At 37.4% G+C, this 24059-nt stretch overlaps 1 protein-coding gene across 2 annotated transcripts in view; it reads right to left on the bottom strand.

The window, feature by feature from the left end:
* The window catches only part of efr3a (EFR3 homolog A (S. cerevisiae)), a 186311-nt gene that overhangs the window by 81194 nt on the left and 81058 nt on the right, over positions 1 to 24059 (bottom strand). For both annotated transcript variants that reach the window (XM_059345426.1, XM_059345425.1), the window contains one exon: positions 7142 to 7263. In XM_059345426.1, coding sequence (XP_059201409.1) covers positions 7142 to 7263 — 122 coding nt within the window. The remainder of the gene's footprint in view (positions 1 to 7141; positions 7264 to 24059) is intronic.

Raw genomic sequence — 24059 nt, forward strand, 5'->3', positions numbered from 1 at the left:
GTCTAAACTTAACTTAACCAGGGAGATGTTCGATAAGAAAGAGCAGACGGACCAACAGACAGACAGACCTGGAGGAGTGTGCGCGCTTACACGCGCATGTTTGTGTGTGTGTGCGTGCGTCCGTGTATCTGTAACTGTAATCAGTAAGATCCTTTGATCCTTTGATGTAAGAGACACATCAAAGGATCAGGCTTTGTCGACCAATCAGAGCAGAGCAATCAACAGAATTAACTGCTGCTGTAGAATGTTTGGAACAGTGACAGCAGCCACAGGTGGACAGACTAGAATTTCTGGCCTCGAACAGAAAGCATTTTTGGCAAAACCATAATACCTATCATTGATCCGACTTCACTTTGAGCGTCCTGAGTTATTTCTGAACAGCTACATATGTTTTTAGTAAAGAAAAATGAAGAAATAGCTTTGTAAGAGCGATCTGAAAAACTGTTAAATATGCTTTTCTGCAGAAATCTTCCTGCGTTTTTAATATTGGAGTCAATGGGGCTGTTGTTACGTGTTGGTGGATCATCTGTGCGTCCTACGCCCAAACTATAACTCTGACAGCTTTACCAGAGGATTGTGAGTGACAAGACAAGTTTTCCTACGTTTCTATGTATAAATAATTTCTGTAGAGTGGAATTTGCTGCCTGGTGCGCAGTTTTCAAATTTATTTTTTGACAATTTTTTCTCTCCCTCTTCACTCTGGCGATGATGTCACACAATGTGACATGAACATTCCGTGCAATACACACCCATTATAATCTCAGAATTTCTTCAAAAATGATCATGGTCATTGAACACGGATTGATAAAAAACTATATGACCTATCGAAACGTGGATTAATACACCGATACACAAGACTTGTGTCTACTGTTTAAAGTTTAAATGGAGTCTCTAGGTGAAATTATGCTGGAGAAGTAGATGTTTAAAAATCTCCAATCATTGTTCTTTTTCGCTCATTTTTTTTTCGGTCGTCCAATTCATTTCAATGCAAAATTTTGGTATAGATAAAAAACTAGAATTTGCCCTGCAACTCAAAGAGTTACATGTATGACATGACAATGTAACGTAAGGTGTCAATGTAAAGTCAGGGGGCCCCGAAGTATTTAGGATTCATTTAATTGTTGGAACAACAAATGCACCAAACTACCAACTGACTGCAATTATTTTAGCCATGTTGCTAAAAAGTGACTCTTCCATGGTCCTGAATCTGCAGGGTTGACACGCTCTGTGGCTTTTTCAACTTCCACTTCCAACTGCAGAGAACTCATCGTAATAACACTTCAATATCATTCACAGACAGACAGACAGACAGACAGACAGACAGACAGACACACAAAGACAGACAGACAGACAGAAACACACACACACACACACACACACACACAGAAACACACAGAAACACACACACACACACACACACACACACACACACACACCAGTCTCTCCAATCTGCCAGACTGAAGAGCCTCCACAGGGTCTGGATTGGTCTCTGCACCAATCAGAGCCCATCGAGTCTGACTTCACCATTTCCTATTTCTGTCTCTGCTCTCCGTTTCTGACTGGAACAACTGCATGAGCAATAATATGAAAAACAGTGTGTGTGACCTTGCTTTAGGCCTAATCCAATAACCACCAGAGAAATTCTATTTGGGAATTCCTCTCCACCTGCAGCGAGACGCCGCTGAATGGAATAATGAAATACAGGAGGAGAAAAAAAAGCAAAGCAAAGTGAGAAGTCATACTGTTAACAGAGCAGCGGCTGCCAGGTATCAAGCCAACTCGAAAATAATCCCAGCGTCCTCTGGCTCTCACCGTACCACACACTCCAACCGACAGCAGCACGCACACACACACACACATACACACACACACAAACATACAAATGGAGATAACACTTAATTTATATGCACAAATATGCTCACACATCTCTGCACACGCACACCCAGGCCTCAGCTGCTGCACTCACTCCCTCATATAACTGCAGTAATGCTGCAGGAGTAAAGTTATTTTCTCAATGGATGAGAGAGAGAAGTGTTGAGGTTTTGTTTTAAGTTTTTGCTTGTTGGTATTAGAGTCAGAGGGCGAGCGTCTCAGAGGGAGAAGGTGTCACAGCCTCGCCGCCACACAGCTATTTTTACCAGCCGAACAATGCATCTGGAGTTTCTCTTTCTGCCTTCAAAACAATGAAAAATAGTCTTTGTATGACATCTGGCTCCCTACAGAGCCATATTTTTCTGTTACTACAGAAAACAAAAAACAAGTGTTATAATTTGCTTCTATAGGTGTTTTTTAGGGCTGTCAATTAATTTTTAATTATTCACATGATCGTCCATAGTTAACTTGCGATTAATCGCACATTTTTCATATGTTCTAAATGTATCTTAACAGGATATTTTTCAAGTTTTAATACTCTTGTCAACACAGGACACATATGCTGCTTCTTACAAATGCATGTTTATTATTATTGCAACAATCCAAAAGAATGAGAAATACTTATGGCGTCATATTTGAGTCATAAGTCGCGCATACATTATTTTGTGTCACACGCGCAGATTTCAACTGCAGCGTGCACTTGTTTGATCTTCGGATCCAAGCCCTTTTTTTAAAATATATATATATACACACTTGCTAGCGCCTGCCCCTGCTTCACTCGGTTGCTAAATATGTGTGCAACGATCAAACAAGTGCGCGCGGCAGTTGAAATCTGTGTGCGTAACATGAAATAATTTTTGCGCGTAGAGAGATCTGCACGCAGATGTGTTATCGCTTCCGTGACTTATGACTCAAATATGACGCCATAAATACTGTCCAGGATAACCTCAAAGGTACTGCATGCTCAAAAAATATGCTGAAAGCAAAACATGGCAAACTGTGAGGCCCAACAAGAAACACCAGATGAATGTAACATGACTCAGTAATACCAACACCATGTAGTGTCCAACTGAACACTAAACATCCTGTTTAAACAGCTCTACACTAAATGATTGACCTCATCATCACAACAACAGACACATTGTACAACAGGTTCAATGGTCAGTTAAATACAATCCTTCTCTGGATCCTTCACACTTAAAGTGAATCATCTCACTCAGTGTAGCCGTCTAAGCTCACATGGGGATAATAAAATATTACAAAAACATTCTCCTGTGTGGAGTTCGCATGTTCTCCCCATGTCAGCGTTGGTTCTCACCGGGTACTCTAGCTTCCTCCCACAGTACAAAAACATGCAGGTTTAATTGGTGACTCTAAATTGCCCGTAGGAGTGAATGAGAGCGTGATTGTCTGTCTCTATGTGTCAGTCCTGTGACAGTCTGGAGACCTGTCCATGAATGAATGAATGAATGAATGAATGAAAAGCATTCTCTTTTGCTAAGCGGAATCAAAACAAAGTGTTTGCGAGGGGCGAGGGGGAGGAGTCTCTCTGTGGTATCTGAGACTGGTCGTCTCCATGGTAACTCATTCACATCGACAGTAACTACAGATAACTTTGGTTTGTTGAGGCTTAACTTGCCATTCAAAAGATGTTCTTTATTGATTTCTGCTCAAAGAGGCTTGTTTCTTCTTGCCGTTCACATGTTACTGCTGCATGGCTTACTGATTTCACCAACTACCATTTATTATCGTGTTAACTTTGACAGTTGTAGTATTTTGTCTAAAAAATTTAATTAAGAGCCCACTCATAATCACTTTTTGCTCTTCTTTCCAGATCTTTTAAAATGTGGCTTGCTCTTTCACTGGATATTTCCTGGCTTTAACAGAAAGCTCACTATTTGTGCAACAATTCACATGCAAGATCTTTTATTCTCTGCATTTCTGCAAATAATACATTTGGTAGCAGCTCAACTGAATTCTATTAAACTTTATCCGTGGCTGAACCTACAGCTAGCCCCCCAGATCAACCCATACAAACACTAAAAAAAGAAAAAAACTATTATAAAAAAATTCAAAAGCTATATGCATAAAAACTACATGTAGAGTTGGTAATAAATACATGAATAAATGACTCTAACACCTAAACAACAATCTCAAATGATAATGATAAACATAAATGCTTAAAAATGACATGAAAAAACTACACACCTTGTTGCAGGAATAATTACTGAGTTTATGAAGTCAGTATTAGTTTAAGATAAGTGTACCTAAAAAACTGGACACTGTCTTGACATCAGCAGTAACAGATCATCATTTTCAGTTCGAGGCTGCAACAAAATATCGGTACCGCACTAAACCATGGTATAAACATTACTTCCATATACTGTTAGGCTCTGATTGGTTCTTTTTTATCTCAGACTTTTGTCTCAGGATACTCAGAGTTTCCTGCTACGTTTCTCATGCACCAACACGTTATTATTCTCCCCAAGTTCTCACCGTATGGATTTACTCCTTTATGTATTCTGCCCTTGTCTCTGAAGATTGCTGTGCATCACCAATTACTCTGCAATGATCATCTTCCCTCAGCCTCAGATTGGTGATGGCTGCATCTGTTTTAATTTCTTCCAAAATACCTGAAATTAACCCCAAAACTACATTTAAATGTAACCTGTGCTGTTGTGTCTGACTTAACTGTTGCACTGTAAAAAATGTCTGTGGATCCTACGGTGAAAAACTGCTACACCAGGACAGTAAAAGTCCGTAAAATAATGAATGGGTTCATTCAGTTTCAGTAACAATGAAACACCGTAAAGGTATATATCAGCCAAAACAGTATTTTTTTTTTTTTTTTTTTTTTTAAATACATTACTCTACTGTAAGATACTCTGGCAATATACTGTAATATATATACAAGCCATCACTGTAATTTTTGCATTTATCTTTTGTGAGTGTTAAATGTACTAAACATCATATCTCTAACAGAAATATATTGTAATATTTAATGGTAAAATCTTTAATTTATGCAGCATTGATAAAGTATTTTCTTTTCAATTATATATGGCAAAACGTTTTATTTATACGGTAAAATATGGAATAAAATGGCAATCTTAAACGGGAAATCAACAGTGCCAATATCTTTTTATCATTATATTTTTTTTTTACAGTGTGTGACACAGCAATAAACAAGGATTTTCTTTTCACAATAAGACATTACAGGCATGATTGCAGCATTTAAGCTAAGCTTTTGTCTTCATATGGTTTTTAAAGGCTTGTATTTTAACCCGATGGCGGCGAGGCTCTCCGGTGGGGGCGGTGTGGTCTCAGTGGGAGGGGAAGATCCTTGAAATATGGATATCAGGAGGAGATATATTTAATTGTGTAGTGAGATGAGACCTGCCCTGGAGGGGATTGTGTTCCAGCCCCTCCCCCAGCTGGATCATCCATCTCTGCATTAAGAGAGGAGGATGTTTCAAAGAGCAGGTGTCGTAGGCGCAGATGATGATAATCCAAAAAGATGCAGCAGTGGACAGATACACTATCTGGTTAAGAAGAATACTAAATGTGACTGCATTTTATCCAGAGACACCAGAGCACCTGATTCCTCAGACTTGAGCACATTTCACCCTGTGAAGAGAACTAATCAGAGGAACTATTTGCTGTATCGCTGATCAATCAGCTGTTTTCACATGAACGTGAACGATACTAACAACTGCTCCAGGGAGCTGAGGAGTGAAATTAAACAATTCATCATTTTGTCATGAACCACCGAGCTTCTGCAACAATATTTAGATTAGTTTAGTGCTTTTAAAATGAAGACAATCACAGAATGGTGAAGAGGGAGGAAACAGTCTACACTCGCAGCTCCTCTCTATAATCAGTAATCAGTTAGTCATCTTGTTTTGAACAATGAGGATTTTAAAAAGCAATGAAATGTACTGGGGAGATTCTGCACCGATCAGCTGTGTTTCATCTTACTGATTTCACACAGGAATCGAGCGTGAGGAGTCAAGGATTGGAGGAATATGGTCTTATTTCTGCAGCCTAGTGTTAACTCAAGGTCCACTGGCAGGCTGTTTTCCCAGACTCTACCTTAAAGAAAGAAGTAAAAATCTAATCAAACATCTTCTTTTCAAGGAGAAGCATTAACTTCTGCCTTCTGTTTGGATGCATATTGCAGCAGGACACAGGAAATACTCAGTTGTGAAATGCAATGACTTCCAGCAGTCATGAACTTTCTCTAAGTCAGATGAGGCCAGAAAGTGTCTGATTATAAATATAATATTAGATTTTGAGCTCCAGTGCAATTCCTATTGGTGATGGACGTCTAAATATTTAATATGTGAAAAGGTCTAAATATTCTACATAAGAAAACAGGTATGTGCCACCTTACACTGATGCCATCGAACATTTAAAGTCCTAAAGATGTGCCATCAGTGCGATCTGCTCTGTTTGGATTCTGGATTTTAATGTCACATACATTTACATGTTGTCTATGTATCACTGAAAACCTAGCATGTACAGAAAGAAGAAACCTAAAATTGAACTGATGCTGTCAGGAAAAGCTGATAAAATACCTGCAAACATGAAGATAGAGGAGCAGAAATATATATTTCAAATATAATAATCTTATAATCTTATAAATATCAGATTTTGTAAAAGCTCAATTTACTTAAAAAACAGAAACAATACAAATATATATTCACATTAGGGTTGCAACTAACGATTATTTTCATTATTGATTAATCTGTCGATTATTTAAACGGTTAATGATGTCATCTTATCTCTTGTTTTGTCCACAAACCAAAGAGATGTTCAGTTGATTGTCATAAAGGAACAAAGAAACCAGAATCAGAGAATTTTGGCTTTTGTCTTTAAAAACTGCTCAAACCAATTATTCCATTATCAAAATAGTTGATGATTAATTTAATCATCAATTAGATCAATCAAATAATTGTTGCAGCTCTAATTCACATATTTGTATTTAAGGGTAAAGTAAAAAAACGTAATCAAAATGCTTGGGGGCTCAGCTATAACGTGTTTATTGCAACAATAACCCAAATTGAACCCTGAGTGATCCCACGCTGTCAGGAAAAGCTGATAAAATACCTGCAAACATGGAGATAGAGCAGCAGAAATATATACAGAAGATCCTGCAAGAAAATCCTGTAAAATTATCAAGAATCAACAGCAGCTGCTGCGCAGAGAGTGAAGTCTAAAAAGGCTTCTTTAAAGAGTTGTGTTGCGGTGTCTGTGAGAAGTGTCTCCTCACCTGGTTCTGGTCTCGGGCTCTTCATGAGTGGAGTGGCACATGGCGCTGAACTGGGACACAAAGAAGTCGTATCGGCGGTGGTAAGACGGCGTGTCCTCCTCAATGTTGGCAAACTTTACAAACTGCAAGGAGGAGAGGGAGAAGCCGTTAGTCTACAGAATGAGACATGATGATTACTGGATGATTGAAGTGTTCACATGACAGGACATGAAATTTACTTTTATTGTAGTGGAAGTTTTTTTTTTTACATTTACATTTAGTCATTCGCTTTTATCTAAAGCGACTTACAGGAAAAAAGGGGAACAATCAAGTTCTAGTGCAATAAGAGCCATTAGTGCAGCAATAAGTGCTAGTGAGGAGTCTTTAAGGAGTTGAATTGTGGTGTGGTGCTAGGACAGAAGATGCTCTCTGTAGAGCTGGGTCTTCAGGAGGTTTTTAAAGGTAGCGAGGGACGTCCCTCCTCTGGTAGGAACTGGTAGTGGTTCCACCAACGGGGAACAAGAAGTGCAAAGAGTCTGGATTGCCTTGGACCAACAGGTGGCAGAACCAGGCGCCGTTCATTGGAAGAGCGCAACGGTCGTGAGGTAGGAGACAACTTTGTAGGCCAGCATTAGAGATTTGAATTTGATGCTTTGGGCTGCAACAGGTAGCCAGTGGAGCTCAATGAGCAGCGGTGTGACATGTGACCTTTTTGTCTGGTTGTAGACCAGGAGCACCGCCACGTTCTGGATCATCTGAAGGGGTTTTATTGTGCAGGCTGGCAGGCCGTCAGGAGGGTTTACAGTAGTCAATTTTGGTCGTAACAAAGTGTGAAAGCAAAGCAGGAAGCAAGGGGGACGGAGTATAAAGCACAAAAATATGAATAAATTATATATAAAGATTAAAATATGTCCAATATAAATATTTTTCAAAGGTAATAGTGCAATTTTCAGCTGTTTATTTTGTATATATTGTTCTCAATTTTTTGAGTGTTAATAATAATTTATTTTTCTTGTTAATATTGCTTCTTTCTTTTTTTTCTAATAAAGCTAAATCATTATTAATCTAACCTAATAAGTCCCTATGTGAAAAGAAATGTAATAACTTTAGAGATCATGTCTATACAGATAATATACACTGAATATCCGTTTAGAGAAAAAAAAATACTGCCTCTGAAAATTTTTTAAAAATTCTTTTGACATTTGTTTAAACATTTAATTGAAAGTTTTACTGTTAGAAAGCCTTAATTTAACATTCAGCAATATGATATGCATTTTTTGCATTTTCACATAGAATTCGTTGTTTTAACATTCAAGACCATTTAGCAATTGAATAATACTGTAAAATAATCTACAGTGGCCCATTATAATTATTTACAAATTCCAATATCTATTTTATGGTTAATATTTGTAATAAAAGCCATTTACTTTTTTATGGCATTTGCACTACATGTAGGTAAAAACCCTGTAAAAAAAAACACATTACATTTCTGGAAAATAACTAAAATAACATAAGCACAAATCACTTAAAAACAGAAAAATTAAATATATATCCACAAAATTCTATTTAAGGGAAAAGTCTACACACATACAAACAAAATGTGTGGGGGCTCAGCTATAATGTATTTATTGCCACAATAACCGATAATCTACCAGCTACAGCAGGCCTCCCACCAGACTATCAGCTGTTGTGCTTGAAAGTGGGTGAATATTAAGCAGCACACAAGTGGAAACAGAAAGCTTAAAGTAATTGACAAATGATTTAATTATCCAGCTCCTGCTACTCCAAGTGGTATAATTACAAATACACTCATTATCCTCTCTTTTATTTAATTAATAGTGAAATGACACCCAGATTAAAATCAATTCCAACTGGCACATTTGGAATTAATGATGAGTCTTGATCTTTAATTGAACAGCCACAGCCTGACTGCTGTCTGTATGTTGCTACTTTCTGATCATGAAACTGCTGGCAAAGGTTTATCAAAGCTACATTTTCAATTCTCTTTGAACACCTTAGAAAATGTTGCAGCCCGAAGTTTTATAACGCCATAAAAAGCAGGTGGCAAAATGGTCTGAGCAGTGAAGCAAACAGGAAGTGTGTTCAACCTGAATTTGCTCAAACATCCAGCAGGGGTCTCCACCGTCCGGTCCTATCTATCTCACTTGATTTATTACCTCAGAGAACATTCTGGTGGCAAAATTATAGTTTAAATTTTCTTCAAGACAATTTGCGTAACTTCTGGGGTTTACATTTTGTGAATCATGTTTTTTTTTTACATAACTTCCGTGTCTCAAATCACCATCTTTTTTTTCAGATCTTTATTAACAATGAGAGAAATACATGCATTTAGGATATAAACAACTCATATAAATAAAAATGTCAGTCACAGTATCTGTAGAATAAAATATATATATAAATATATATATTTCTGAAAATAAGCTTTTAAAGTGTAGCAGAGTGCGTTCATGTTTCACGTCACCCTTGAAACTACTTCACTTATAGCATTTACATCACTCATTTCCTATTTAAACTGTCTCGAACACCTAACCAGGTTTTGCACTAAACCTAGGTCAATGGTTTTTGTAGCCTAAAATCACAGAAACAGTTTTTTTTACAACCACGAATATGTCATTATGGGTGGTGCTGACAAACAGTCAAGCAGAACAATTATTATCCACGGCACTGTGGATATGTAAACAGAACTTTGACCCTTTCATTGTGTTTTCACAACATTAAAGTTTATTTCAACATTTTGTTCATTTAAAATATCTCGTTCAGTGTTCGGTCGGACTAAAAGACTCTCCAAGGAGTCACTGTTCAGTTTCTCTGGTGGGTAATTAGCGTTAACAGTTTATTTTTAGATACATCCGTCCTCGCGCAGCACAGTCCAAATGTGGTCTCTCCTGGTCTCAAAAACAAATATGACAATGGACATAACAGGGAACTTGATGATTCAAACGGACCATAACCCAACGGTCCATTCCCTATAAACATGTCTACGTTAACATGTCTATGTTAAAAAGGCAGCAACTGTTTTACAAAATGAAATACTGTGATTTTATTGTAAACAAATGGTTCAGCTTCAGTCTCAGTATGGACTTTGTATTGGCAGATACTCAGAGTTGGTTTAGAACAGGGATGGGCAACTGGAGGCCCGGGGGCCGCATACGGCCCGCACCCTCACTTGAAGTGGCCCTCAGTACAACTCCATGCATTTGAGCATGAAATCTTAAAAGTGCAGTGTATAAATGTACAAAATTACTTCTTGCAATTAATGTTGGTCTGCTGTTCTTGCACTGAAAAAAAAAAGAAATCACAGTAAGTGATTATTTTTTATTTGCTTCAAACCTTTTGCATTCCTATTTATACTGACATAAATGCATTTGAGCATGAAATATGTTAAGTTACTTAAAATTGCAGTTTCATCATATCTGGTTAAGTGCATGGTCCTATATGTGGCAATGTGGTAGTGTTGATGAAAAATTGTGGCCCCCTCCAGTATTTAAGTTGCCCATCCCTGGTTTAAAACATGTAAAACTGTCCTCAATCCACCTTTAACACCCTCCATTGATGTTGAAATACCTCCAATCAGAGCTGAGAGCGGCCGTGTAGCTGCTAATTGACTTTTCACCTCTCAAACAAAAGACAGAAAGAAAAAATCTGAATGGCACCAGGAACACAATGACATACAGAACATTTCCAGTGACTCGGAGTAAAAATACCATCACATTCGTACATCGGGGATGAACTGGAAGCAATGGCGATAATAATAATAACCGTCAGGGAGCCACCCCCTTTTGTCCAGCCTGTAATTTCCTCGCTCCAAACAAGCGCAAAGTGTCCTCTGGAGAGGCTCCTCACAGTCAGCTGTGCTGCAGCGCCGCTGCTCGCTACCCTATCATTGTCCACTGCAACAAATTGCCTCGGCGTGGTTCGGCATTGGTGACCAACAGTCCGCCGCTCTACCTTGTAATTTCTGCCCATTTGGTACCTAACCTTTCCCGTGGGTAATGGCTCAGATGGAAGGATGTGCACAGCTGGTGCACAGGAGAATGGCTTCCCCTCACATTCACAGGAGGGGATCCATGCATTAAACACAGAGCAGAGGAGATTTACTGGGTTGTAATTGTGAGGGGGAACTCGATTTATGACCCAGGTCTGAATGGATTTGGTTTGGATTTATTTATAAAACAATATATACTAGGGCTGGGCGATATGGACCAATAGTCATATTCCAATATATTTAGGCTGAAAATTGATATATAATATACATCCCGATATTTTTATCACAAAGTGAGAGCAAATGTTCAGTCAAAGTCAAATATGACATGTCACAAGTAGTTTTACTGAAACCGTTTAAGTGAACATAAATACTGTATAACAACAGGAGTACCTTTTTTCCTAAATCAAAGCTCCATAAAGTGCACATTTAAATAAAAAAAATATGTTAAATAAAAATAGCCTATGATAACATATGCCAATCTCTTTCTGAAATAAGTATATCTATATGAGAAAAGAATAACACCATTACAAAAAACTAAGTATGACAAGCCCTAGTAAGGGCAGCATTTACAGTATATATAAATAAACAAAAATGTAACTATATCTATATATGCGATACGGTCTAATTCCATGTCATATTTAAAAATGTATCGATATATATCTTTTAAATTGATATATCGCCAAGTCCTAATATATACACACTATAGGAAGCAGATTAAGAATATATTTTTTAGCTGTACTAGATTCAATGGAAATTAGGAATCAGAACATCTTTCAGATTATTATTGTTACAATTTATCCTAAGGGGAACATTAATATTTGTTACCAAATTTAATCAAGTTGTACTAATGAATTCCCATCAGTCTTAGCTGTACTTTGTGGTTGGTTCTAATTATCATATCGAGGCAATTTCAATTACATTATATTAAATTGATAAAGCAAAACAAAGCCAAGTAAAAACATGCACTCAGCTGAGTGCAGATCTATGCAGATTGTCCTGAACTCCATGCAGAAAACAAGCATTTTATAAGTAGTTTCTTGGGGTCTTGCAGACAGACATCATGAAGCATGATATTGTTGTATTTCATCATCATTTCACAGCTAAATCACTTTATTTTTGGTTCAAACTGCTCTACTCTGCTGCTACTGAACTCGTCCTGAAGCATGTATTCAGACTTTTTACACATCTGCATCATGTTGCAGTTATTTTGGCATATTTTTTGGTCCATATATTGCAATTAAATCACAGCTAAATCTGTTTATTTTGGGTTCATATCGCTGTAGTCGCACAGACTGGCAGTAATCCAGACACAAGTCCTGGAGAAGGTGAAGAAAGTCACTGAGCTGTGTGCACCTCTGGATCATGTTATTAATCTAGACATGATGGTACTTAGTTTTCTGACGAATGTGGGACTTCCACAACAGATATCCAGCAGCATTGTTGCTTATTTCATCCTCAGTTAATGATGGAAAGGTGGGGTCGTTTACACTGACATTAATAAACACAAATGTGATTCTGCTGTCAAACTTACAGGGTTCCGGACTGAAAAGTCTCACAATTCACATGTGATGTATAGGCCAAAATGTGTCTCGCAACAGATGAGATAGGGCTTGTTTTTAGCTTAGCTGAATGCCAGAAATGCTTGTATTATATAGCTGAAGCTGGTGTTGACCACTACCGGCCAGAACAACGAAGAAACCTGTGGGGTCCTTGAGCAGAAAGTAATAGATGTGCGGGAAAAGTTGGGCTGATTGTTTCAGTAATTAGAGAGATTAATGGTGGATATGCAGACATCCCTCCAGGCTAAAAGATATTTATTCAAGAGAGGTTTACTTACAATTTTTCCATGACACCTGGCTGATAAAAAGCGTCTGCCAACTGAATACGATGGAAAACCTGGTTTTGCTTCACAAATAACATCTGTGGTCTGAGGTTTGTGTATCTGGACACTTTTTCAGCCCCATTTCCCTCGGGAGACGGTGGAGACCAAAACTAGAGCTAAATGGAGGGTGAATATTGTGTTTATCAGGTAGACACAAATTTCTGGATGTCGATTTTTCAAAGCATTACCAACAAGGATTTATTACATTGTTATATGTGCATTTGGGACAATGAATTGTCTTTTGATTATGACAAATGTTATATTAGTGTGTAACTATTTAGATCATGAAAACATTGTTCCCGAAGTAAGAGATGTTAATGGCAGACATACAGCCATGCTACTGAACACATGATAATAAATAAGAGATATTTATTCCAGAGAGGTTTAAATAAAATCCGTCAAGTGGTCTGAGGTTTATGCGTCTGGATCATTTTCAGCACTTCTACTTGTGAAAGAAGCATTTTGAACACATTTGTGGAATTTTCCATTTCCCTTGAACAGGGACTGAAGCCTTTCACGTGGAGAGGATGAGTGCTTTAAGTGGAGAGGGGGTAATTCTGGTTCCAGCTAAGTTTCATCATATAAATAACACTAATCAAAAAGCAACAGGCGCCATGGCTCACTGACGCCTCGTGGCGAAGCACTTAGGATTCTCCACAATGACAAAATGAGAGGGTGACACAAACAGCAGCACCATTTGTTTCTCTTCCCTCAGGCCGTTTTAAAGAGCTGAATTAAAAAAATAAAAATAAAAAGAGGAAGAGGCATTAAAAAGTCCTGTGAAACGGACTGGTTTTACTTTATCTGTGCATACTGATGATATAAACAAGTGGTAGAGACTAAAAACCCATTTACACAGACATGCTCTTTATTATCTTTCACTCTGTGGAGCAGAAGCACAGTGAGCGTTTGGAAACATACAAGTCAATTAAAAACATTTTTACATTATGACATTTTTCTCATTATGTTGTCAAAGTGAAAATTGGAACACACATCCTGTAGGTCTGAGCCGTGGCCAGGGAACTCGGAGGCTTCACTTAGTTGCAACTTACGATAAAACTGGTTCGCGGTTCATTTAAAGAATTTACACTATTTGCTGATGAGGACAGTATTACTGTAAATTTGTTCAAACTGTGTTAGATTTCCAAACGAGACAGGCCTGTCACGATAACTATTGTTGTTAGGAGACCGGTCTCCCCTTATAAACAGCAGGCTTTTCCCAGGAGAACAGGGTTCATATCCTACGTGAAAACAAAAGTTTTAACGCAACTTCCATTTTTACTTAGCTTCCACTGCTCACGTTGCCCTCGTAACTACTTCAATTCCGTCATTTATATCATTTAATACTGTTGACCAAAATTACTAAAAAAAATACATACAAAATGACCAAAAAAAATACACAAAATGACAAAAAAGATACACAAAAATGACAAAAATAGACACAAATGACCAAATAATACATACAAAAGGACCAAAAAATACACAAAATGACAAAAAGAAATACACAAAATGAAAAAAAAATAGACACAAATGACCAAAAAATACATCGAAAGGACCAAAAAAATTGACAAAATGACAAAAAAATACATACAAAAGGACAAAAAAAAACACAAAATGACAAAAAAATACACAAAACGGCAAAAAAATTACCAAAAAAAATATGCGTTGTTTAATTATTTTAGCCATTAAAGGGTGGTACTGACAAACGGTCTATTCTGTTGTTTAGGTTGGAGATGTTATTGTTTGTTAGATGATCTATTGTCCCAGAAATTATTGTGATAAACAATATTATTATAATTTTAAGACCAAGTGATGCCACTAATATAATGATACATAACAGGATTATAATATTTCTACTCATATTTAATCAAAACAGCAGCTTGTTTTTGCAAGTTGAGCTCAGCCAGCAGCAGCAGCCTGAAATGTACAAACTGGGACTTTTTTGATGGCTTGTGTACTTTGCGGGCAACGGATTTGAGTTTTCAATTGAGAAACAACCCGTTTCCTGATTACAATTTAGAAATATGATAATGATAATATATTGTTTGGAAATGACAGATGTATAGTGAGAAAGTTCATCCACACAAAGTTCAAAGTTCTGTAAATTACAAAATTAAAAAAAGTTTAATGCAGATTTTTTTGTTGTGACCCAGAAGTTATCATGGACCAGTAAAGCGTCATCCCACCTTCTGGGGGACAGAAATGCAGTTTGGTGTGTGTTTGAATTATAATTTTGACACATTTTTATCCATTGAACTCTTTGTAAACAAATCTTTGTTTCATAGGCATGCTCTATTATTATATTGTGACCTCACCCGAACCTCATCGTTCCTGATATGTTCATGAATTAAGTTTGAGAGCCATCGTGCCCCTTCGGCAAAAGTACACAGACTTGTTGTCAGAGACCTTCAATGGCATCTTAATAAAGTATAAATAGTTGTTATTAGTCGGGCCTCTCTTTGAGGGGAAGCAGGCAGACGGTTTTGGAGACTCGAGCCAAGAAGTTGGATCGCCTGAAACCATTTAATAAGTTTGAGAAGTTTTGATTTCAAGTGATGAAAAGTGCAAAATATTACACCTTCATGAAGCCGTTGACATTGAGTTCCTAGGGTCCTGCTTCATTTCCCGTATCCCCACCATGAGTGACACCTCCCTCTTGTCAGCTGGTGACAGTTTGTCAAGAGAAAAGCACACAGAAACGGTTTGAAGGAAACGATCAGAAACCCTGGCATGTGCAGTTTCCTGACTCAGGTAATGATGACGAACACCTTCCCGGCCTGTTAACGGGCACACCGGGGGTTTGTTTCCCCTCAGTTCTCATTTGTGCTGAACGGTTATCATAAATCTCCCCTGTGTGCCTTGAGGCAGCTGCTGCAGGGAAGTTTAATGCATATTCACAGCATAAAGTTTCATTAAAGTTGCACTTGTCAATATTTCTAATATTAGAAATGGATCAAATGATGACCTTCTGGTGCTTTCAGGGACAGTATCCAGAAGTGCAATGTTTTGTGTGCAATGTATGTGTGCAGTGTTCGCAGTCATTTGCAGCTTTGCCATGTGTCTCAGTCCTGTTTACAGTCCCTTACTTTGTGATTTGTGTGTGGTGTCCTTTTTTGTTTGTTTGTTTGGTAGGTGCATGCCTTGTTTGGTTATATAGATCTCACTATGTGGCCTCAAGTTAGCTCTAAATGCAAAAAAAAAACAAATTCATGACCTTTACTAAGACACAGTCCCAAAGCAAAAGTAATGTAAATCTCTACACACAAGGTGGAGGTGAAATTGAAAAAGTGTCATCATTTAAGTATCTGGGTTTTTGGCTTGATGAGAATTTGTCTTATAAAACCCATAGAGAACCTTGTAAAAAAGCTGAAACCAAGGTCAGGATTGTATTATCTAAATAAGGCTTGCTTCACTATGTTGAAAAAACTGTACAAGTTACCTTCTTAACCCTCTGTTTTATTTACAGTAATAACTATATTTATATATGATATGTAGACAAGCTGAGAAAGCCAGTTGAAAGTGAATCATAGGAGCTTTCACAGTGTGCAATATATGTTTCTAGACCATTTTTAAAATTTGAATTTTCTTTCAACAATGAAAACTATTACTATTTTTCATTTACATGGAAGTAGACTGTTTTGTAGTTTTATTATTTATTGTTTTTTCTGCTGTTTTTGTGTGTATAAATGGTTTTAAAAAATGGTACATTTCCATAGACACCTGTGTCTTTTGTTTGTATTCAGGTTTCCTGGTAGCCTGGCTAACACCAGACTAATCTCAAATGAGATTTAGTCTGGAAACCAGCCGTTCATTTCTCCGTAGAGGAGGCCTGGTTTACGATCCTCCGGAGCCGTTTATTGGGCGCTTAGAATGTCTATCAAAAGCGTGTAGGTAGCTCTTAGCCAATCGTATCAGTTATACCAGATGACGTAGTAGAGCAACAGAAATGGATGTTTGTTGTGTGTGTGTCTGTGAGAGAGTGTTGCTTGCTGCTTTGCTTCTCCAGTTCTCGATTTCTGCAAGATTTTTTATTTTCACGCTTTATTCCCCCTCATGTCATTCAGCCACACACATCCACTGATTTTATGGGCAATAAACAAGCTGCTGCAGGTCTCTGGGGGCTCCGCTGTCCCCCCGCTCGTAGTGAGATGACCGGAGTTATGGTAGCGTCGGTGATTAGCGCCGCTAGTGGCTAATAGCCCCGCTACCGGTGATCTCGCTACGAGCCGGGGGACAGTGGAGCCGGCGAGAGACCTTTCGCCTTTCAACTTTCGCTCTAAACTATTTAAAACACCATCTACAGCTAAAGAGAGTTTCGCGTCTGCTGCAGCCATGTTGGATCCGTAAGAAAACTACAAGCTTCCGTCTGCCGAGTAATACGTGTCATTGTCTTGCCGTCCCTCCCCGTTCTGTGATTGGATCCCTAAAACAGGGCTAAGAAACCTCCCTGGTTTCCAGACCCTTTGGCAGTTTGAAATTAAATCGAATGCGCAAGGCAGTCTGGGTATACCCAGGCTAGGTTCCTGGCAGCTTTTCTGTTAATTAAAATAAAATGAAAAATCAGACTGATAGCCAAGTTTGTGTGGAGAAAAAGGAGTCATGCATGTTATGTAAGGACAGACTGAAAGATGCTGAACAGAGACAGAAATGAATCCATAGGAAGTTGACAAATTTGAACCAAAATCTCTGGTCATTTTGTGTCTTTTCTGGTCATTTTGTCTTTTTTGGTCATTTTGTGTCTTTTTTATAATTTTGTGGTCAATTTGTGTCTTTTTGGTCATTTTGTTTCCTTTTTTATCATTTTGTGTCTTTCTTTAGTCATTGTGTTTCTTTTTGTCATTTTGTGTCGTTTTTAGTCATTTTGTGTCTTTTTTGGTCATTTTGTGTCTATTTTTTGGTCATTTTGTGTCTTGTTGTGGTCAATTTGATTATTTTTTGGGTCAGTTTGTGTCTTTTCTGACAAATCCCAAAGTATCAAGTTCTTACTTTCCAAGGAGTCTCTGGCTTGAAGCTGACTGTTACACACTCAGGAGGTCAGAATGGACCTTTGAACTTATAGCAAAGGACTTAGATTAAAGGTGACAATAAAATATAAAAAAATATATAAATGCAAAGACAGAGAGATGTGCTAGCTGTTTATTTGTCCAAAATTCGTCGAATCAACTGAGTTTGTATGATCTGAACTGTGAGATTCTGTTCAGTGAGCGAACAGACGGACAACATGCATGTTAAATTGGGGGACGCCACTAAAAAAGGTTGAGAACTACTGCTCTAATGGATCACCTGCCATGTTCCAAGAGTCCTACCTGAGTGGGGCAAAAAGCCTTTTTCTACTTTGCCCCATGGTCTTGGAATAATCTGCAAACTGTGTTACATTTTACAAACCTAGTATCCCTAGGAAAATTCAAAACAAAAAAAACAAAACGGTCCATGTTACTAAAAAGTGCAATTGCTTTACCTGAGTTGGATTCTGTACCTTTCTGTATGTATAATGTGTGTGTTGCCTATTTTTCTTTTTGCTGTTTTCACTACATGTTCCCATGTTTTGTGACTGTCATTTTAATTTGTAACTGACAACCAACCTTGGCCAGGTCTCCCCCTTGAAAAAGAGATTGCAATCTCAAGGGACTTCCTGGTGAAATAAAGGTCAAATAAAATGAAATAAAATGTATTTAATATTTAATATTTAATATTTCTTTTTTGCACTGACGGGAGAGCTGTGCCTCATTTTTGTTGTGCTAACATATTTTTTTATACTACCGTGCAATGACAATAAAGACTCTAAATCTGACGTTGTGCAGCAGCTCTGAAACAGCTGACAGACTCGCTGGAGATGGTGGGGACCAAAACCAGAGCTGAAAGGAGAGTAAATGTTATGTCTACTGGATGCAGATTCCGGTGCAGAGGAAGGTAAATTACCTCCAGAGGTAAAAGGTGAAAAAATATAAACGAGGGTTCGTGATAAATGCATGTGGGCCAATTAATTATCTTCTCATAATGACACAATTTATATTATAATGTATTATTCAAATCATGACATTATAATCATACAAAGGGGAGCTGTCACTCTTCCTTTTTAATCACATTCAAATTCATTCATTCATTTATATTTTTAATATTCAAATTATATTCAAAAGTACAAATAACTACATTAGATATACTGAACCTAAAGAGTGAAGAAACAGGCTCACTGCAGATGCCACAATCAGAATGTCAATCAGTGAAGTAAAGAAATAAACAAATTAAGGAAACAGACAATATTTGGCACAATTTAACCCATAAGATCAAATATTGTCCAAATATTAATTGTGAATATTATAAGAGCCATTTGAAGTGGAACACATTGTGGTGGACGTGAGTCAGACACTCTGATGAGGTCAGGTCAGAGCAGAAAGTCATAGAATAATAATTACAGCATTCTATTATTATTGATTTTTTGTTTTTACTGTTTGATTTATATTCAACTCTTGAAATTCAAACCAACAGCCCCAATATGAAGCGAAACTGCGGAGAAGAGAATGACGGCTCACTTGACGTAGTCAAACTTCCAGATCACGTAAACCCGACCAATTAAATATTAAAATCAAATTCAGTCCTGGTTCCCTGTTTTTCCATTTCGTATTTTTGATCCGAGCCTAATATTGAAATATGAAAAAACAAGCTTTTTTTTTTGTTTTTTGTGTTATAATAAAAAACAAATAACAAAATAACCTGTCAATTTTTCATTATTTGATTTTTGATTGCCAATTGAAAATGTAAAGAACGAAAGATAAACGGATTGTCATGGCATTTGATTTATTTTATTTGATATTTTTTTATTTTATTTTATTTTATTCGTCCTGCAGTGGGGAAATTCAGCTGTGAAGTGTGTCTTGCTTACAGTATTGATGTCAGTGACAGTTATGGAATATTTAATCATCCATCTTTGCTCACCACATGTGGGCCTTCTCTCAGATGTGCATGACTGCAGGTTATTAACTCCTTTTTTAAATACAAAAATATGAAATTTTTGGTTATCTCATGGCAGAATAAGTCATGAGATAATAATAAGATGGTTATTATCAGTTATCTCTTATTCCAGGGAGAACTTTGAACATGTTTCAACTAATGTTATACAAAGCCAATGTGGTTGTGTTGTGAGTTACATATATGAAATAAAATATTGTGTATTTTTTTATTGACAAATGACAAATTAGCATGCTGCAACATAATTCAGATGATAAATGAAATGTGTCAAATCGAGTTTTGGGTTAAAGGACTGAAAAATAAGTTATTAAAGTTTTGGTTTCATGTACCCACAGGGCTTCAGACCCCCGAGGCCTCCACTTCATGCTAATTTGATTTTTTTTTTTAAATTTAATTTAACGAGTGTAGATTTGTTTGTTAAAAATGGAAAAATAATCTTGACTGAAGAAAATCTGGGGAATCTAGAGCTCAGATTTGCACTGAGGCAGGATCTTTTCTTCTCATTTTTATTTATGATCATTTTTCTTTCTGTATGTTTTGTGCCCTACACCCCTAATATATATTAATAATTGTATTAATGTTGCCAATTTCTGTCTGTATTGTTTTAGTGTTGTTTATTATGACTGTCATTGTTGTTTTTATTATTGTTTTATTTGTAATTGTTTTATTGTTGTTTATTATTAGTGCCATTGCTGTTTTTATTATTATTGTTTTATTTTTAATTGTTTATTGTAAGGCGACCCTGAGAGTCCTGAAAGGCGCATATAAATAAAATGCATTATTATTATTATTATTATTATTATTATTATTATTATTATGAACCACAAACGTCTTCTTTTAATATGAAGTGTAAAAAAAATCCCTGTGTGCCAACTAATGAAGGTTCTTCTGTTAGAAAAGGAGCCAATACTTCACCGGCCATCTGTGACTGCTGTGTGTGAAACCACAAGCGACGGACGACAAAAGTTTTAGAAAAGAGATGACTTTTGGTTGGTGGAGCCCATTTCAGAAGTGTTAACTTGTTTCATGGTTTAGTGAGAACATTTTAAAGAAATCTGATGATTTAATTTAGTTCCACACTGTCCAAGAACACTTCATTATCTGGATCTTGTTCACAAATCTAATTAGAGAACTTTAAAAAGAGAAGAAAATGGGAAGAAGACTGAAGAGACAAACAGAAACACAGATCAACTGGGCAACGAGCGGCTGTATGTGTGGCACATCTGGCTGCAGGCTATAAATAACCTCCCCTGTGAGTCTGAGTCAGTGGCTTCAGTGTGGACTGATGAGTGTCTCTTCTATTGAGACGGAGTGCAGGGAGAGACACTTCGAGCTGTCGCAGTCTGCCAATTTCTTGTGATGAAGTTAACTGGCAGATAAATGTGGAAACAGTGAATGACTAGCAGCAGCGCACACACACACACACACACACACACACACACACACACACACACACACACACACACACACACACACACACACACACACACACACACACACACACACACACACACACACACACACACACACACACACACACACACACACACACACACACACACACACACACACACACACACACACACAGTGGGCAGCATAAAAATAGAACCGCTGTTCTGTGAATGAATGTGTCATTGGTGGATTGATTATAAAAACCTTTGTATAATCTATTTACAGGATGATTTATCACCTCCACCCACCAGCTTCTCTTTTCGTCTGTTTGTCAGCAGAAAAAACTTTCTGAACAGATCTGTGGCATTTGGTGAAAACTTTGATTACAAGCTGTGGATCTGGAAGCCAAAAACGCCACCGTCTGGACATTAATGAAGCCTAATTCACACGCTCACAGGCTTAGTGCACTGTAGAAAAAAACTGTTGTTTTTACGGTGAAACACTGGCAGCTGTGGTTGCCAGACCTTTACCATAAAGAATACGGTGCAACATTTTCTAATATTACGGTAACATTTTATTAGCACTGTTGATTTCTCGTTCAAGATTGTCATTTTATTCCATATTTTACCGTAAAAAATCAAAAGTTTTTCCATCGAAAGAAACGCTGTTCTGACATATAATTGACAAGAAAAATACTTCATAAATACTGCATGAATTAAAGATTTTACCATTAAATATTTCAGTATATTTCTCTTAGAGATATGGTGTTTAGTACATTTAACAGTGAGAAAAAGTATTTCTACCAAAAATAAATGTAAAAATTACAGTGATGGCTTGTATATATATTACAGTATAATTTTGTTACAAACACAGTGCCAGTATATTTTATAGTGAATTAATGTATTAAAAAAAAATAAAAATAAAAAACACTGTTTTGGCTGATATATACATTTATGGTGTTTAATTGTTACTGAAACCAAATTATCATTGTATGGTCTTTTACTGTCGTGGTTTAGCTGTTTTTCACCATAAAATCTACAGACATTTTTTTACAGTGTGAGGCAGCTGACAGTTGGAGCTTTGCAAGACTCGGATGGATAGTTAACTCTTTTAGAGCCTCACCAGGAACTGTGAACTATGTATAAATAATTTTTAGAACGATTCGCTTTGTACCACGAGCCACAATACATACGTACGTGTCGTGATTGCTGACACGTGACATATTCTGTTCTTTAGATTGGATATCTTGCTGAAATAGCAGCAGAGGAAGTGAACTAATATTAACATTAAAGTGTTGCATTAAACATGTTTTGAGTTGGTATTGTCATGCAATCACAAAGTAACTCAACCTTAGACTTCAATATAGTCCTAATTTAGTTAAAATAGCAAAATTAAAAAAATAATTCTAAGCCTTTGGTCAGTACTACTTTGGTTCTGTGAATGGAACACTGCCCTCAAACACTTTTATCCAAAGCGCTTTACACTACAGACTGTGCTCATTCACCCTTTCACACACACATTCATACTGGTGGCAGAGGCTTCCCTAAACTGTGCCACCTGCCACCACACTGATGAACACAGCATCGGGAGCAATTTGGGGTTCAGTATCTTGCTCAAGGATACTTTGACATGTAGGCTGCCATGGTCAGGGATCAAACCACCAGCCTTCCAATCAGTGGATGACCGCTCTACCAACCGAGCTACAGCCACCCCATGATGTCATGACAACGGCAACAGCGCGAGCACTCTGTTAGCATTACTCCAGACTGAGTGAGGTTAGACTGCCTGTTAAAGCGGATGGCTGCTAACGTTACCGGAAGAGAACAAAGCACACGGAGGCCAGTCAGCCTCCACCGCCATCATAGTCTCAGAAAATACTGTACTAGTCCTAAAACTAGCTGGTTCTAAAGCTTGTTTTCCAGTTGAGTGTCATTTTTTATGCTTTCTAAATTGCTGATTGATATTTTCACGCACACACCATCCAGGGGACAAATAACCCTTCATCCCCGCTGCTGAAAAAAATCCTAGAGGAAACACTGAAGTACACTGCAAATTTTTCATCTAACACTTTTTTGCGAACTAATGTATATGCAAGATTGTCCAAATTCTCCCAAATTTGGTGACAAATGCATTTTTACAGGCCTTGGTAGTCATGCAACAGCAGCGGTCAGATGATCAGGCCAGCTGAAAGGATTTTTGACTTTTCTTTGTTGCATTAACACTGTTTTCCTGTCCAGTGAGGCATGGTTTGCATCATTTCAGGTGTTCTCACTTATAATAAAGTGAGAATAAAGTAATAAAAGTAATAAAGAATAAAGTGGATTAGATCATGTGGATATACTGTTGGTTAGTTTTGAACCTCAGTGTGACTGACAGAGGATATGACGTTGGTTACATTCTTCAGCTCTCAGTGAGCAGCTCTGCAGAGAAAAATCCACTCAAAGAAAAAAAAACCAAATGTGTGATGTTTGTAAGTAATTAGTCACAGCTTAGGCTCCACTGAAAGTGGCCAGCCCGATTCAAACAGTCTTTGGATGAAATAGCTGTAATTTGTCGAGCTGGGTGCTCGTGTTGTTCTGCAGACATCTCAAACAAACTCATTAAACTGATAATTACCCGACAGAACAAACAGCAGCTCCTCGCTCCTCTCACGGCTACAATGTCAAACCAAACATTAAACGCAGCATCTCGGC

The sequence above is a fragment of the Centropristis striata genome, chromosome 11 (assembly GCF_030273125.1).
Source record: "Centropristis striata isolate RG_2023a ecotype Rhode Island chromosome 11, C.striata_1.0, whole genome shotgun sequence".
Taxonomy (NCBI): Eukaryota; Metazoa; Chordata; class Actinopteri; order Perciformes; family Serranidae; genus Centropristis; species Centropristis striata.